The sequence below is a fragment of the Podarcis vaucheri genome, assembly GCF_965113315.1.
Source record: "Podarcis vaucheri genome assembly, chromosome: 4".
NCBI lineage: Eukaryota > Metazoa > Chordata > Lepidosauria > Squamata > Lacertidae > Podarcis > Podarcis vaucheri.
Genome location: NC_138762.1, coordinates 29,303,911 through 29,320,531, shown reverse-complemented (window position 1 = coordinate 29,320,531; position 16,621 = coordinate 29,303,911). Strand labels below are relative to the sequence as shown.

At 39.6% G+C, this 16,621-nt stretch overlaps 1 protein-coding gene across 7 annotated transcripts in view; it reads right to left on the bottom strand.

The window, feature by feature from the left end:
- Positions 1–16,621, bottom strand: part of B3GLCT (beta 3-glucosyltransferase) — a 70,340-nt gene that overhangs the window by 20,138 nt on the left and 33,581 nt on the right. For all 7 annotated transcript variants that reach the window (XM_082220292.1, XM_082220296.1, XM_082220295.1 and 4 more), the window contains 5 exons: positions 15,957–16,068; positions 13,791–13,927; positions 12,433–12,496; positions 8,347–8,478; positions 5,283–5,352 (listed from right to left, as the gene is read on the bottom strand). In XM_082220292.1, the coding sequence (XP_082076418.1) occupies positions 5,283–5,352; positions 8,347–8,478; positions 12,433–12,496; positions 13,791–13,927; positions 15,957–16,068 (515 nt within the window). The remainder of the gene's footprint in view (positions 1–5,282; positions 5,353–8,346; positions 8,479–12,432; positions 12,497–13,790; positions 13,928–15,956; positions 16,069–16,621) is intronic.

Here is a 16,621-nt window from a genome sequence, read left to right as displayed (position 1 = left end):
ATACCACTTGGTAAAATAGCAAATTTGATAGCAGGAAATTTGCTTGCATGCAGACCAGAGAACAAAAGCTATTTAGCAAGGAAATTTTTTAGACTTTTCTTCTAGAAGATCATCCATATTGAGTACACATTTTATACAAGTACTTTCAGGACTGCTATTCATTTATTTCTGCTTTCGTATAATTTCATCTAGGAATGGCTCTTTACATTCAAACTAGAATGCTGTGTGGATGTTGTAAAATGTAATTCACCACTGCAAGGTTCTGGAACCTGCAACCTGGGAATGTTTGTTCATTTATTTATATTTATATCCCACTCTTTCCTCCCAAGAGAGTACGTGGTTTTAACCTACCCCCAAATTTATCTTCACATTTGATCTCTGAGATAGGCTGAGAAATAGTTGGCCCAAAGTCACTCTGTGACTTTCATGACTGGATCACCACTTGAAATTGGGCCTTCCCAGTCCTACTCCAGTGATTGTAACCACACTGGTTCTGTTTGCCTTGTACATATATTATAATTTATCATTATGTGCTATTATCATATTATCATTTAGCTGCCAGGTTATCTGTCTTTAAAAAAACACACACCAAAAAACAAACCCCAGCTTCTATGACCTTTTATGGCTTGCCTTTATTATCCTGGATTGCTGTTTTATTCTGGGTTTAGTGGCCTTGTTTGCATGCCATGGTAAAATATAAAGCATGGCTCGCTGTGCATGAGTTAATTGCTCCAGTTTTGCTTTGCCCCATGTCTCTTGGCTTGTGCTGGGAGGAAGCAAATTATCCCTGGCTACATCTAAACAAGGGATTATGATTTGTTTCACTTCTAACAAACTACCATAGGCGCCAGCTCCTAGACCAGGGGTCTGCAACCTTTAAGACAAAAAGAGCCACTTGGACCCATTTCCGAAGGAAAAAAAAACTGGGAGCTGCAAAACCATTGCAACATTTAAAACAAATATATTTCCGGAGCCACGATCTGACAGCGGGCGGGAAGGTGACGTTGGGACGGTGCGTGACTAACGCACGCACCGCCCCCATGCGACGTCACAGCCAGTACAACGCCCACCACAGCGGGGAGTGTCGGGGCACAGAGTGCGCCTCCTCCCCTCGCTAGTACCCGCCCCGGAGCCATGGCAAAGGTGTAAAAGAGCCACATGCGGCTCCGGAGCCGCGGGTTGCTGAGCCCTGTCCTAGGGAATGAAGCCCTTTGAGGGGGGGGCAATGTGTTTCTTTGAGGAGGCCATACCCCTTCAATGTTCAGAAGGCATTTGAGAAGCTGGCACCTCTGCAAACTGTGATCTGTAAGTCAAGAACAACCCTTGGCTATAGATTGTGATTTGTTAGGAGTGAAGCAAATCACAGTTCCTGGCTTGGACAAAACAGAGTAAGCTACAGATTGTGGCTGGTTTCTCCCCAGCACAAACAGGGAAGAGCAGAACCTCCTAGCTTGGCACATTTACAGCAAATCATTCACTATTGTTTACTATGATGTGTGAACTAGGCCATTGTGGCATTCTTTTTCTTTACGGTTGGGGGCACCATGTTCTAAGCACGGCTCCCAAAAATGCATGATCACAGAGCCCCAAAACACAAGGGGCTGTGATATTGCATGAGGTTGAGACCCCACACGTTTTGCCTAAAACACACATTTTGAGGGTCCTTCATCTCACATGCGTCAAGTGACTCATCCAGAAGCAGGGGCATGTCCCGGATTCTAAGGTAAATATGTTGGAGTGCATACAATTCATCGCTCAGGAAAGAGTACCAGCTACCAGTGAAATTCAGGCTACAGATTCAGGCCAAACTACCAAGGGCTGCATTCAGCTAAATCAGTGAGCGCACAGAACCACTTCTGCGAGCCAACAGAACTTCAAATTTTGATTTCTGAAGATCTATTGTCATCTCTATAGCCCTTTTTTGGTTTTGAATATTCGTTTTTGAAATTTTAATGTTGGAATAACTTGTGGAGAGATTATATGAAGAAGAGGGATGTAAGTAAGAATATCACTGAAGGAAGAGAAAAACACCAAAGGCTGATTTCCCTTAAAATGAGACACAGCTGGATTAGTTTGCCTTACACCTTACCAAACTAGTCACTGTTTGACATCCAAAGGATGCATGAAATACATGACAAATGTGATGAAGGAAAAATTTGTGCAGCTGCCATCAATAAGAAATGCCATCTGGTCCAAAGCTGTTCTTCGATCCCAACACTTGCTAAAGTGAAATCTTTAATGTTTATACAGCTTGGTTCTATAACACACTTCTGTATATGAATACTGTTAGGATAGTCCTACTCTTGTGTAGGACCCTGGTAGAGACACATGCCCGACTGGCATGTTCTCTCCCTCCTGGTCGATCGTTTGCGAGCTTCTAAAGCTTTCTTCAGTCCAAACATCACAGCGACCGATGCCAAGAAGCATCACACACTTAGGGATCAGCAGAGTATTCGCAGTTTGCGTAACAGAATTCAGTAGCACAGCACAGCATTTTGGCTAATCTACGTTTATTTAAATATAATACACTTGGAGCATTCTGACTTAGCTCCTTCCTCTTTCTCATCAGACAGCAAAGAGAAAAAGAACAAAGGCCAATAGTCCCACTTCACGGAACACAGTAACACAAACATCCTGTCTCCGTCACTTCCCACTATGTGGAATGAAAGCATACACCGTCACGTGATAGACAACAATTCCATGACTGCAAACACGGAGCAAGAATCCAAACATATAGAAGAAAAGGCCTAGGAATACACCCTACACAAATCTGGACTTTCTAGAATAGTTGGATGGAGACTTTACACCTCCTCCCGAAAACTCCTGCAGCCAAGCAGGTACCAAATGTATTGCTCTGTTTTCCTTTGGATTACATTGGTGAGACTGGGGGCGGGGAGGGGGGGGATTGGTTGTCTGGTCAGCCCAGGACCTCCATATGCACTTCAGTGCAGCTAACACAGCAACAATACAGGAGGCAGCAGTTATGAGTTACCAGTCTCTGCAGCCACAGCAGGCTCTGTGATCCTCCAGCAGTTTGACTTCAACCCCACAGGCACAGTCCATTGCCTCTTGAGGCAGACAGAGGCCAACAACATTAACTTACATCAGTAATTGTGAAAGAAAAAATCATTCAGCTAGCAATACAATGTCAGTAGTAAATGTTTTCCCCTGAAATTGTTAGGGAAATCCTGTTATTACCTTTTTTTTGAAGGATGACAATAAAGTACAAATGTATATTAGGGGGAAAAATATATGGTGAATTTTCCAAGGTTTGTTTTTTAGGTATGCTGGTCCCCTATGGTTTTCTTTCAGTGTCACATGTTCAATGCATCTCAAAAATGAAACATCTCTATTTTGTAGATGTAAACCACCATCACTTTCACATACAGATTGATGCAGAATGTCTGAAATGTACTTCCCCCCTGCTTTTCAGGCAACTCTATCCCCTACAGGTGGCTAAGAAGATATAAAAATAGCTAATGGATGAAAAGATAATGCCTTCCCACCATCTTATTGAATGTTGAATAGCTGAAGGTTGTGACTCTCTCTATTCACAAATAAGGAATATTGAATTTCAAAGAAACACCAAGACCATCCACCAGACAACACATTTAAAGGCTTTTTAGTCCATGCATTCACTCCATGTGACGCTTCGCCCAGTTTTAACCAATATATCTTCCAGCTTTTGTCACAAATTCTCTACTCCCCACTGCAACAAAATATACTTTATGGAATATCCCACTGACTAATGGGTAAAGGGAAAAAGAATATTCTGACAACTAGAGTATATATTAATCAAGGTTCTCATTTTCTGACTAGGAGAGACCAGGGCAGGTGGCCTGGCTTTATGACATCCAATATCTTTCAGTATCTATGTGACCAATTATCACATTCAAGATCATTGAATTGAATTGAATACAATGTTTAGAACTAAGCCTCAAACGCTAACCCAAATATGAATCCCCCCTTTCAGTTTGGAAGGCAATGAATAAATATAGCAAGACAAATTTTATCCCAGGATTTACTGTCAAATCATACCCAAGAGGCACAGAGTACTTTTTGTGGGCCAGGGAAAAAGAAACCGACTTCTTAGGAAAGGCTGCAGCTTAGAATAAGCCTCCCTGGTGTGTTTGCAGATACATATATATGCCTTTGAAATACTCTGGGGATATAGTCACCAACTTGGTTTTGCTCTGTCTTACATTTACAAGGAACCTGAATGGAACCACAGATGTAAATATTCTTTGGGGTTTTTTATGGAAGACATAAAATGTAAAACTTCTGTCCAGTCTTAGTAGCTGCTTTTAAAATTACCGTACTGTCAGGGAACTGCCATTGGCGCAGGGGCGAGAGGGGGAAAGCCATATGGATTACAGAGAGCCCCCAAAGATCGTGGGAAGCAGCACTTCCTCAGCGGAGGAAGGCAGCCACGCCTCTAGTGGAGAGGAGATACAGGGCTCCGAGGAGGCGAGGCGGTGCCAGGACACCTTGCCTGAGCAAAGCGAGGAGGAGAGGGGTCCTCCGTTACCCACGCCTTCCTTGTGCAGTAGGCTTCCGCGCTGAGAGGGGAGGTGCAGACTGGGCGTCAAAAAACTACTCTGCTGGGGAAGGTTTAAGGACCGCCCACTCTCAGATTCTGCCAGTGAATGAGCAAGACATGGAATAGAGGCGCTCTGCATTCTAATGGTTTTTATCATCAATAAGAAACCTTTAAAACAGACTATTGAAGCATATTGCCTGATTGCTCTCAAGCAACCAACCGATACTTCTAACGCATACGTTTAGTATTTTTAAGTTTGAAGAAGGCTTTGCAACTTTCGTACCAATAGCCTCAAAACAAGCCTAGGGAATAAAAAGGCTTTCCCCATTATATTCAGTTAGTTCCTGGTAGCAATCTGAAGGTAGATTCAAAGACCAAATGTCTTCAGAAACATGCTAAATTCTTAAAAAGTGAACATTTCCTCATTGTTGCTCAGATAAAACATTCTAAATAGGTCATGAAAAGCAATGGGAACACATTTTAGAAGCCAGACCAATAATTCTAGCATATGTGATTTATAACATAGTTTTGAAAACTTCACTGACTAATTACTTTCAGTGGAAATGATATTCTTACTTACTTCCCTCTACTTCACATAATCTCTCCACAAGTTATTTCCAACATTAAAATTTCAACAAATGAATATTCAAAACCAAAAAGGGGCCATGCTGCATTCAAAATTTTATTTAGCTTAAATTAGTTGCAGAAATTATATAAAGATATCCTTAAATATGGAACTTACTTCTGTCTCCGTGGAATTTCCTGCATGTTTTTACAGCAACAAAGATATCTGTTTTCTTCACAGGATCTCCCTAAAAATAAAATGTCAACTCAACTACATTTTTCAACATTCAGGTTTATATTGACTGAACAAGCTGTTGTAAAGAGACCCTCAAGATATAGCTCTAAAATCTACATTAAAAAGCAGTTTAAGGCAACATAAAAAGATATACTTTCAAAATTCAGAATTATCGAAGTTCCCTAGCAGCATTATCCACTAAAATTCTAATTGAAATTCTGACTGAAGTCGGTTGCAACACATAAGGAAAGCAAATGAACAAAAGGAAATATTTAAGTGTAGGGGTGTGAAGGTTGAAGACATAATACAGCCCAAAGGTATGCATGGTGGTATTGAAAAGTCCCACTATTTCAATAGGAGGGATTATAAGCATGTGATTAACTTTCCCATGGAAATCGGTGTGATTTTGACGTACTTTTCTTTGGCTGGATCATCCCATCATTCATATGACTGGTGGAGTCAAAACAGCTACTTTAAGGCAAGCCCAAGGGATTTCAAGAAACCCAGTGGGGGCTTAGCCCTTAGACCCTTAGTGTCTCCAGTTCCAGCAGATGTTTGGCACATGGCAAGAGGGCTTTTTATTGGTCATAGGAAACTAGCAGCACAATTCTAGTGGTACTTCTATGGGGTCTGGGTCCACAGCAGCAATTGATAGAAGCTGGTTGTCAGGTTCTTACTAAGGATGTGGCCTAACATCACTTTGACCTCAGCGACACACACACACACACACACACACACACACACACACTATTAATCCCAAAACAAGGAGTTTGTGTGGAACCTAACAGATAGAAAGTGCCAGAAGACATTTCATTGGTTTTGCTGTGTCAGACTAAGACGGCTACCGCTCTGGAAATTGTCATAATCATTTCCTCTATTTCTTATCTTGAGAGGTGACTGCTGGGGCTCACATGGCCAATGGCACTATGCATGCATAAGGGAACAGTATCGGTAAGCCCAGGGAAACCCTATGGTTTGCAGAAGTTCAAAAATAATTGGAGGCAAGGAACCTAAATGAGGGGGAGGCCTTCCAAAGCAGCTCACTGAGGACAGTGTGTTCAGTGGCTAGAGAATGCTGGGGGGAAATAAAAAATAAGACAAAGGGGGAGGAATGGAAAATGCAGCATTGTGGAGGAAAGCATAGCTGACTGACAAATGCTGCAGAATGCCATCCTGCAAAATTTTTGTTAATGGTCCACTTGTTAGCTCAATTTCACACAGTCCTATGAACATAGGACATCACACATTTACAGTCTTTAATAAAACAGCCTCACAGTAGGTAAAGAATGAACAGGAAATAATAATTGGCATTTGCCTTCCTTAAATCAAGACAATAAAAAAAATGGAACTGGTCTTCATTTTCTCTTTAGAGCTTAATAAAATGGATGGACTTTCATTATGAGTTAATAACACACACATACCAAACTATTTTCTAAAGGACTATGGACTTGCTTAGAGAACAATGAAATTGAGGGCACAGAGGTTGAAAGGCTTGTGGGAAATAAATCAATAAATAGTGAAGGGGAAAGAAATTTAAGCCAGCCAGTGAATAAATAATAAATACTTAGCCCTTTCCACTGTTCAAAGAGTTTCTCATACACTGCATTCTTGCAATCCTTACAACAAACAGTGAACAGTTCAGTATTAAATAACAGCAGAACAACAGAAAATCATGGGCCAAAATAGCTAATCCTTTACAGAAGCCAGCTTTCTTTCCCTTTCTCCTTCTGTTTGCTGCTTCCAGCCATCTTCTCCAGCTCTTCTCAACAGTCCAAAGTACCCACCCTTTTAGCTTCTTATATCTTCTGACCTAAGATGTTTCCCGTTTTGAAAAATCTCACTCTGCCTGTGACTCCACATACAGTATGCACACACTTTTTCATTTCCCCTCTCCACTCACACTAGATGTACCAGGGCAGCCAGCCACATTTGTTGTTCATGTACCCGTATGTGCCCCACTCAAATATAAAATTATACGGTTTTTAATTTTTTTCTCTCCGCCACAAAGAAATAAGGAGCAGAGTAGACATATAGTGCTAGTGTAGTTTTTTAGAAAGAGGCTTCATGACTTCTGGAGTTTGTATATGGAATTCTGACCCCATCCCCATCCAAGCAACTAATATTGTAATAAACTATTTTATAAAATATGTAATTTTTAATGTTTTGTTGTTATATTAAAATTCATCTAACTCTCTGCCCCGCTCAACATCACCCTACTTTCTTTGGGCTTCTTCTTTCAAAAACATATATATTCATAGACTCAGAAGGAATCCAAAGGGCCATCTAGTCCAACCCTCTGCTATTTCATCTAAAGCATCCATGACAGATGGCCACCCAACCTCAATACCATATTATATTGTTGGGGCAGCTCTTTCCCTACCTTCTGTAGCGGTCCTTAAGAGAGATCTGTGTGCTCTCGGGAAAGGTAGAAGAGTGGGAGCCGAGGGAAGTAAACTCTTGCACCAACAGCTCCCAGTTGGCCTGAGAGGACTTTGTTACTCTTCGTTTACATGATGCATTTGTTTTAGTATTTTAAAATTCTAGCTGCTTTGGATGCTTTGGCAGAAAGGCAGTATAGGATTCAAAATAAAATAATTAATTTAAACGGCTAGACAGGCAAATTATACTACCCATAGGGATATGCAAATAGATCAATAACAGTAGCTGTGCTGTAAATAGCAATGTTCGTTACATAAACAAGATCACAACACTGCCAGGAATGGGGAAAAATAGAGTTATTTTTGCAAACTTCCAGCCCAAGCCAAGATCATACCAATTTAACAAAATGTGAACCACAACAGGCCAAGTCTGAGTAATGGAAACATAACCAGAAAGACAAAGAGGAATAGAAGAACAAACTTCTGTTTGTACTACTTGCATCTAAAGTATCTTGCAAAGTCCTCAACCTTGAGAAATTTTAAAGAATTAATAAGAACAGTTAAAGGTGGATTAGAATAGGCTCTCTTTACGTCTTTTTACAGGAAAAAGACAGTCTGAAAATACTTACACAAAGTGGGAGGAAATTAGCAAATGTAGTGGCACAGTGAGCAGCATTAGGAGAGTCAAAGTCTTCTGTACAGAACTCAGGCACTGGGGTGAGATGTGGTCCACTGCCTTTCTCCCAGATATAAAGCGCAATCTTTCAAAATACACAAAAAAGTATAATTAATGCTGAAATATATTCATTCTATTAAAATTCAATGCAAATGGATTTCAGTATAATAAGTTAGAAAAAAGATGGGAGAACTACACAAAGATATATTATCTCGTGGTGTAAAAGAGTTTTGAAGTTTTAAACCAGAGCTTATGTGAATAATTATATGTGTGCAGGTGTACAGTAGTATACTACTGATAAACTACTAGCTCTCCTCCCAATAAAACCACAGATATATCATGTCAAGCGCCAGGAACCTCTCCTTTCAATCACCCTAGATTTATTCATTGTGCCTCCATTCCTATCCCAAGCAAAAAAAGGTCTCTTTAAGAAGAATAAGGGCTATAGCTCAGTGTTAGAGCACATGCTTTGCATGCAGATGGCCTCAGGTTTAATACCTGACATCTCCAGGAAGAACTAGGAAAGATTTCCAGCATGTTTTTAATTATGTTTTATAGATATCTATAGGCTGATTTTATTGCATTTTATATGTTGTAAGCTGCCTTGTTATATTTTATGAGATATATTTATTTATTTTCAAATAAATTTTGATAAATAACACTGGAGAGGTGCTGCTATTCAGTGCAGACTGTACTGTGCTAGGAGCCTTCCTATGCGTCTAATAAGGGCTAACAGGCACTTGGAGAGGGCTTGCTAGAGACAGAGTGATGTATCCAACACTCTGTTAGTAAAGTTCTATTTGTGCAATGAGGCTTTGCCTGTCTCCATTCTCCCCTGACAACTCTCAAACTCTGTTCCAGAGAGGACCCTAACAGTTCTCTTCTCAGAGAAAGTACAAATTTTGGTTAGAAATGGAGGGATGGTTAGTAGGGATGGGCAATATCTTGCTTCATGGCTTTTCCCACATTGTGATTTTTGCATAACACATACACAGTGATTCATGATATATTGCCAGGTCAGAAATTAACATATCACAATATGGACTTCAAACCTGGTTGGGACGATATAGCACCCAACCCTAATGGCTAGTGCTGGGGCAGGAGCAAATTCAATTTTGAACTGGACCCTCATTTACAGGTGTCCAGCTCAGCTCAAAGCAAAGCAAAGCGAGGCTTTTCAAATTGGGGAGTTTCTAATTCAAACTCCACCAACTGCAAATTCACCTGCATCACTAATCTTTTCACAGATCCCTACATCTAACCAATGTATCTGCCATCTCATGAGACATCACATATGTTCAGTGACTATTGTTTATTCCCAGCTTGAGAAGAGGAAAACACAAACTGAAAATAAGTTTAGTTAAGACTGACAAGAACAGATGTCTGGGAAGGTTGGCAAATGTTCACAGCTGTGCAGACACGCATTCTTCCCTGCAGCTACTTCTAACATTTGAACAATAATAAGTCCGTGAATTTGTGGGAAATCAATCAAATAGAAAAAGACATTTGTAAGAGACACATTTTAAAACTATGTGTATTTTGACTACTGCATTAGTGTGCTTTCGTGATACTACTTCACAATGTGGCAATGTAACACAGAGAACTTCATAAGATAAATAGGTGTGCAATCTTCTTTTGCACCGGTGGAAAATTTTAAGGACTGAGCTGACTGCTTTGTAATTTTTATATCAAGTGCTTTTGTCCCACAGACGTCCTAAGACCTAGATAATTTCCAGTCTTTAACAGTAACGAGCAAAGAACTCATGACGCTCATGGCTTGTTAAAAGTTAGAAAGCAATGGGAATAGGACATCTTATGATTCATACTGGATAGGGGGGGAAGGAACCCTGGAAAGATTAATTGTAAAAAAAAATCCACAATAGGCTCAGCATGTATCCTTAAAAGGAAGAATTAATACACCCAAAAGAAGAGCTGTAAAAGAATATAGTAAAAATGAATTATATTCCATCTGGAAAGGCACAGCAGCATACTGAATGTGGTTGAAAGGAACAGGAATGAAATAATGACCCAAGGCATCAGATGCTTTTGAGTGCACAGGAGCAGATCACAACTCCCTTCACTTTCAATAATGCCTAGTGTTACTATAAATTGTCACAGGAAAAGGAAAAAGAATGCTAACCTTTAAATATATATCACATTACTATTAAATGTAGCTTGCAATTCTACAAGCGTAGATTCCCAGCTGCCACTAGAAATGCCCTTGTCCCCAATCTGAACATTATTAAATCAAGTGAAGAAGGAAGACCTACACATATATGTGTTGCTCCATTTTCAGACATATATTCCTGGCTAATAGGACAGATAAGCCCCTCCTGCAATCTGAGGCTACTAGAGATGAAATTTTCACTTCTTAACATCCAGCACATCTGTGCTAACTGTGGTTAGGCAGAATTCGTGTCCTGTGTTTTGAGGGCGAGAGATAAAAATGTCCCATATTTAATCTTTTCTTTTCTTTCTTTTTAATCAGGACATCTTGCAGTGAACAGCTATCAAATAAGAACTTCTGCTTTAACAACTGTGATACCCATGTTATTGAACGAGTCTTTCCTGTCCTTTCTGTTTTGGTGCACGACTGGATTTGAATCAGTGTAGTGAAGGCAAGTCCTGGATGGGTTAAAAATATAACCTGAAGAATTGAAACCATTTCCCAGGTGCATCCCCAGCACTCAGGTGAATGTAGAAGTCTTTTTGTCCTGTCCATGCATGCACCAGAGCTCCTGAAAAGGTCTGAATTAGTTTGCTAGCCTACGAAGAGTACTATTGCAACTCATTATACCTTTTGCTAATAAATGAAAGATGTAATGTGCTATTTTTAAAAGGGTTGTACTGTATGATACCACACTGTATTGTTGATATGATGATATGGGGTCACCTTTGAAAAGCTCATGAATAAGGCATTGCACCAAAATGGGCTACTGACTGGCATCTTGCAGAGGAGAGAACATGTGGAATATACAGTATTTATGAACCTTTCCCCTGCTACCAGCAATTATTTTTCAGACAACTGTGGAAGACGGTTTCTGCAATATTGCATGAGTTAGTGGGAAAGTTTGGCATACATGACATGATTAGATTCTCTTCTGGACATTAGCAAAATGGATTTCAGCTGGAATACAGATGGCAGACTGCATCAACTTCGTTGGGTGACAACTAACACAGCTGGATTCATGTCAATTAGTATTCTACTTTTGTTGCGGACTGGGATATTCCCAAGGTTTATAATGCTTCTGTACATGTTTGTGCACATGTATCTTACCATGTATGTCACAGAGATTTCAAGGAGAGCAGAATACAAGCTAGGATACAAAGAACCATACAACTAGTCTAGTTCCATGTGTCCATGGTTGCTTTGGAGTTGTTTTTGCCAGCCAGGCATAAGCAGCATGGTAAACTCCCTTGGAAACTGCATGGAGTTTCAAAAATGGTGTGTGATATGGAGGAAATAGCTGTTTAAAAACAAAGAAGTAAAAAGTCACTGTGTTTGCACAAGCTCCTTGCATGAGTAGCTTTTTGAATCCTGTCCCCTATTATCTGCATAGGCTAAAATAATACTATGTGGAGCCTGAAAGAAAATGTTGCAACATAGAGTGCTCATATTCAGAGTTCCAGCTAGGGAACCATGCCCATTTTCAGTATACTCCGTTCCATCCATTACCACCCCCACCCCATTTTTCTTCTCCCAACAGTCAATATGCATTATGTGGGTGCTAAAACATGCTCAGCTGTCGGTGAGCTGTTCTGGGGATGCTGCTATTTTTTACCTCTTTAAATCCCCATCACCCCAAAATATTTTGGATTCTCCCTGAGCCTGCCATGTATGAGTAGTGGTGTTTTGGATACATAAGGATTGGCACTCAGAGAATAAGTTCATTACTAGTGTATCATATTGGTCTTCACTATTCCATATAATGAACAAAGGAAGGAAATAAACACTTGCATCATTTCCCTCCTCCTATCATATGGACCCAAGAGAGGTAACAGCAAAAGCAAAATTTTCAGAGTAACAGAATGGTCTTACCTCGTATTTTAAATCTATTGTAAAATCTGACTTCAAAGGTTCATTCTTCAGCCTCTTTGCAAGCCTGTGCAGTAAAATAAATAATAAAAATAAAATGAGTTGTTTTTATACATCATACACACACACACACACACACACAAACACACACACACATCATATACAAATCGGATACATACAAACTAGATGCTTTCAGCGATCATGCCATTACCTAGAAGCATGAATACATAATATCCTAAAAGACAATGCACAATGTACATGTACTGTACACTTCAATGCCAATCCACTCTTCTCCACTTTTCACTTTCCTTGCTTCATGTATTTCCTTCCTCCTTTTACTACCTTTATACGTACCACCCTATCCCAGCTCCCAGATATAGAGAGCTAGCAGAGGCAGCTGCAGTGCTCTTTCAAGAATATTTCTGCACTGGGAAGAGGTTCTGCCACATGCTTACATGTCTAGAGGCAATTGCCACGTGAACCGAAAAAATAAATTCTGAATACCTAAGACAGAGGTGGCTTTAAATTTTCACCTAGACCTGTGGACTTTGTTGGCACAACCAAGAATGATGGTCAGTAGAAGGAATAAAGAAATAGTAAGTTTTAAAAAATATTTAAAATTGGCAGGTGTCGGGGGGCATAAAAAACTGCTGGGGGTTGGATATGGCCTGTGGATCAGCCACTCCAGCCAAGGACATACTCCTATGTTCTATTTTTTAAATGGAAGCATATGCTTAGGTAATAGAAAGGCTCATTATTCAGTATTTTCACATTGTCAATTTCTCCACAACTAAACATGAAGATTAGTCTTTGAGATTTTAAAAATAGTTCCATAAGAAATATTTTTGCTTCTAGTTTCAAAAGGAGTAGATTTTTAGTCTGTTGCAGCAAAAAGAGCATAAGTCTTGTGGCAACTTGCTTCCAGACGTACAAAGAAGATCCACAGTTCAGCCAATTATTTCTTGCTTTCTTATGTTCCCCATCTGTAGCATTTAAATATTCTCCACTTTTGCCCAGGTATTTTACTAAGAAACCCTAATTTTGCCCATGTGCTAATAAAACAAAGTTAAATGCAAATACCTATTTCCCAACATGTACATTTATGAAGAAGTAATTGCTTATTAATGTGCTTTATAATACCCTTGTGAGATAGTGCATGCAGTAAAGGGAACAGAGTGTTTACAGTTACTTAACATTGGATAAAAGCTCATTTGTGATCAAAGAGTCTAATCTCAATTTATATACATGTAAACACAGCGGCATTTAATGTTTAACACAAATATTTTACTTCTCCAGAGCATTTTACAAACACCAACCATTTAGTAAACAAATTTAGAAAGATCACAAAACTGAATTCTTACTTCTTGACAAGTGGAATACTAAGTGCCCAGCCAGCAGCAAAATCTGGAAATTTAAAAATTGTAGGGTTTTCTGCAAATGCATAATGGTGAATAATTGTAGATTCATCATCATGTAACGCTTTTCCTAAAAAATATTCCTGTGGGAGAAAATAATAGAATCATAGAACTGTAGAGTTGGAAGGGACCCCAAAGGTCTAGTCCAAACACCTGCAATGCAGAAATCTCAATAAAAGTATCAATGACAGATGGTCATCCAACCTCTGCTTAAAAACCTGAAACAAAGGAAAGCCCCCCACCTTCTGAGTCTGTTCCACTGTCGAACAGCTCTCACCATCAGAAAGTTCTTCCTGATGTTTAATTGGAATCTCCTTTCTTGTAGCTTATATCTGTTGGTTCAGGTCAGGAAAAAACAAGCTTGCTCCATCTTCCATGTGACAGACTTTTAGATATTTGAAGATAGCTATCATACCTCCTCTTGGTCTCCTCTTTTCTACGCTGTACATACCCTTAACCATTCCTCATAAGGCTTGGTTTCCTGACCCTTGATCACCCTGATTGCCCTCCTCTGCACACGTTCCAGCTTGTCAACAGCCTTCTTAAATTGTGGTGCCCAGAACTGGATACAGTACTCCAGGTATGGTCTGACCAAGGTAGAATAGAGTGGTACTATTACTTCCCTTGACCTGGACACTACTGTACATGCAGCCTACAACAGCAATAACTTTTTTACTGCTTCATCACACTGTTGACCCATGTTAGGTTTGTGGTCTACCAAGACCCCCTAAATCATTTTCGCAAGCCTGCTGTCCCCTATATTTGTGCAGCTGATTATTCCTGCCTCAATGTAGAACCTTACATTTGTCCCTAATGATATTCATTTTTTTAGAGACACTGTTGAGTATCTAGTGCATACTTTTTACAAAGATGTGTGGTCAAACTTTTCATTTCCTTCAAAAATCCCCAATATGGAATGCTGCATGCCCTTTTTGATGATACATCATTGACACTTTTGTCTATCAGTGTTATGCAGCTTCCACGTGAATTGATAAATATATACCAGCAGACAATATTTTGATAGGCAAACTACTCCTCATATAACTAGAGGTCTTTCACTCATTGTTGATATATGTCATTTGCTGTTTTATATTTGCAGGTGGAACAGATTCAGGTAGGTAGCTTTCCTCCCCATGCCACTCAAGCAGTGGTAAAAAGTTTTATTCATTGGCCCAGAAAGTGATAGGTCATTAGCCAATAAATCACAAGTCTTCATCTATGCATGGCATTAGAACAGATACTGAATCTTAATCGTACACTAAAATTTCTATTCACCAACTTGTCAACTAAGCAACATGAGTAAGTGTACACTAATCTGCTGCTTGTTTATATAATTAACAGTTGTTAGCTGCAATTAATAGAAGAACCTTTCCATGACCAAATGCGGTAATTACTTTATCTTAGCCACACACTGGAAACCATTTAGAAACAATACCACAATATTTTGTGAGTGCAAGAAGAGTGGTAAAGTGTAGTAGAGGGAGCAAATTTTTTGCCACCGATTTCAAGCTTCATTCATGTCTAGAGGCTTGATGATGTATTTAAATCATTCTATACATTTAGATTAGGCAACCTTACCTTTGTAGAAGCTGGACTGATTCTTCAGCAAGGCTTGTTCAATACTGCTTAAAAGTTTTGGTCTTTATAATGCTTTCTACCAATTTCCCCCAAATTGATTTAGGCTACTAGTATGCAATTTTCTAGATGGCCACTTACTGTGAATACCTCTATTTTTAAAAAAACTGGTTGTTAATACCACTGCTATTCAAACACAGTACATGGGTAGTTTTGTTCTTGGACATCTCTAAGGTTTGATCTTGAGCATAGTGATAAGTAGAGGAATATGATTCTTAGGATGTCAGTACCAAAATGTGTAATGCAATGTAGTCTCTTTGACCTACGTTCATCAATTACCTTCAGTTCCCACTGCTGTATAACTTTTAGTCATTAAGTGCTCCTATCAGGAGTGGGAATTTCTTTATTCATTAAAGCTTTCTTTATTCTTAGAGCATTATATAAAAGCAAATTAACCAACATCTCTATTTCTAAGCTAGTAATCTAAATTTCCCATTTTTACCTCAAAATGCAAGTAGTCAATGAATTTAACTTCACCTGAGACTTGTCATATCCTTCAAGTATTTTCAGTAGTTTTACAAGATGTATTCTTGTATCTTCTTCACAGAAGAAAAACCATGAAGAATTTCTGCTGTATGTAACAGAAAAACTGACAAAGGAAGATTAGATTATTGAGAAGACTGGGAAAGACTTAACAGTGTGATCCTAGACACATCTACTCCAAAGTAGTTCAATGAGACTTACTCCCAGGTAAGTATGCTAATAATATATGCCTTGTATCTTACATGCAAAAATAAGAAACATTTAAAGAGTCATGCGAATTGATTTTCATCAGCAATGTAGTGATGGCTACCTTAGGCAACAAAAAGCAGTGCCCTGCTCAGACATAACAGGAAACCAGACAGGTGTGCAGCCTCCTTTACCTGTCAAAACTCACCATAACCAGCAATCATCTGATCAGCTGTTACAGCAAGCGCCTTTGAAGTCTTTTACAGGTGTAGCTGTGCCTTCAAAGGGACAAGGCTATGCTTGCTGTCAGCACCAATCACCTGACTGGCCCTGACAGTGAGCCCCTGTGGCTGCACTGCAGAGATCCCAGGGATGAACAACTTACTGCATCCAATCCCACTGGGGTTCGCTGTCAGGCAGCCTATCATGCAAAGAAACAACTGTGAGCTCACTCAATTCTTCCTTTGTAACCA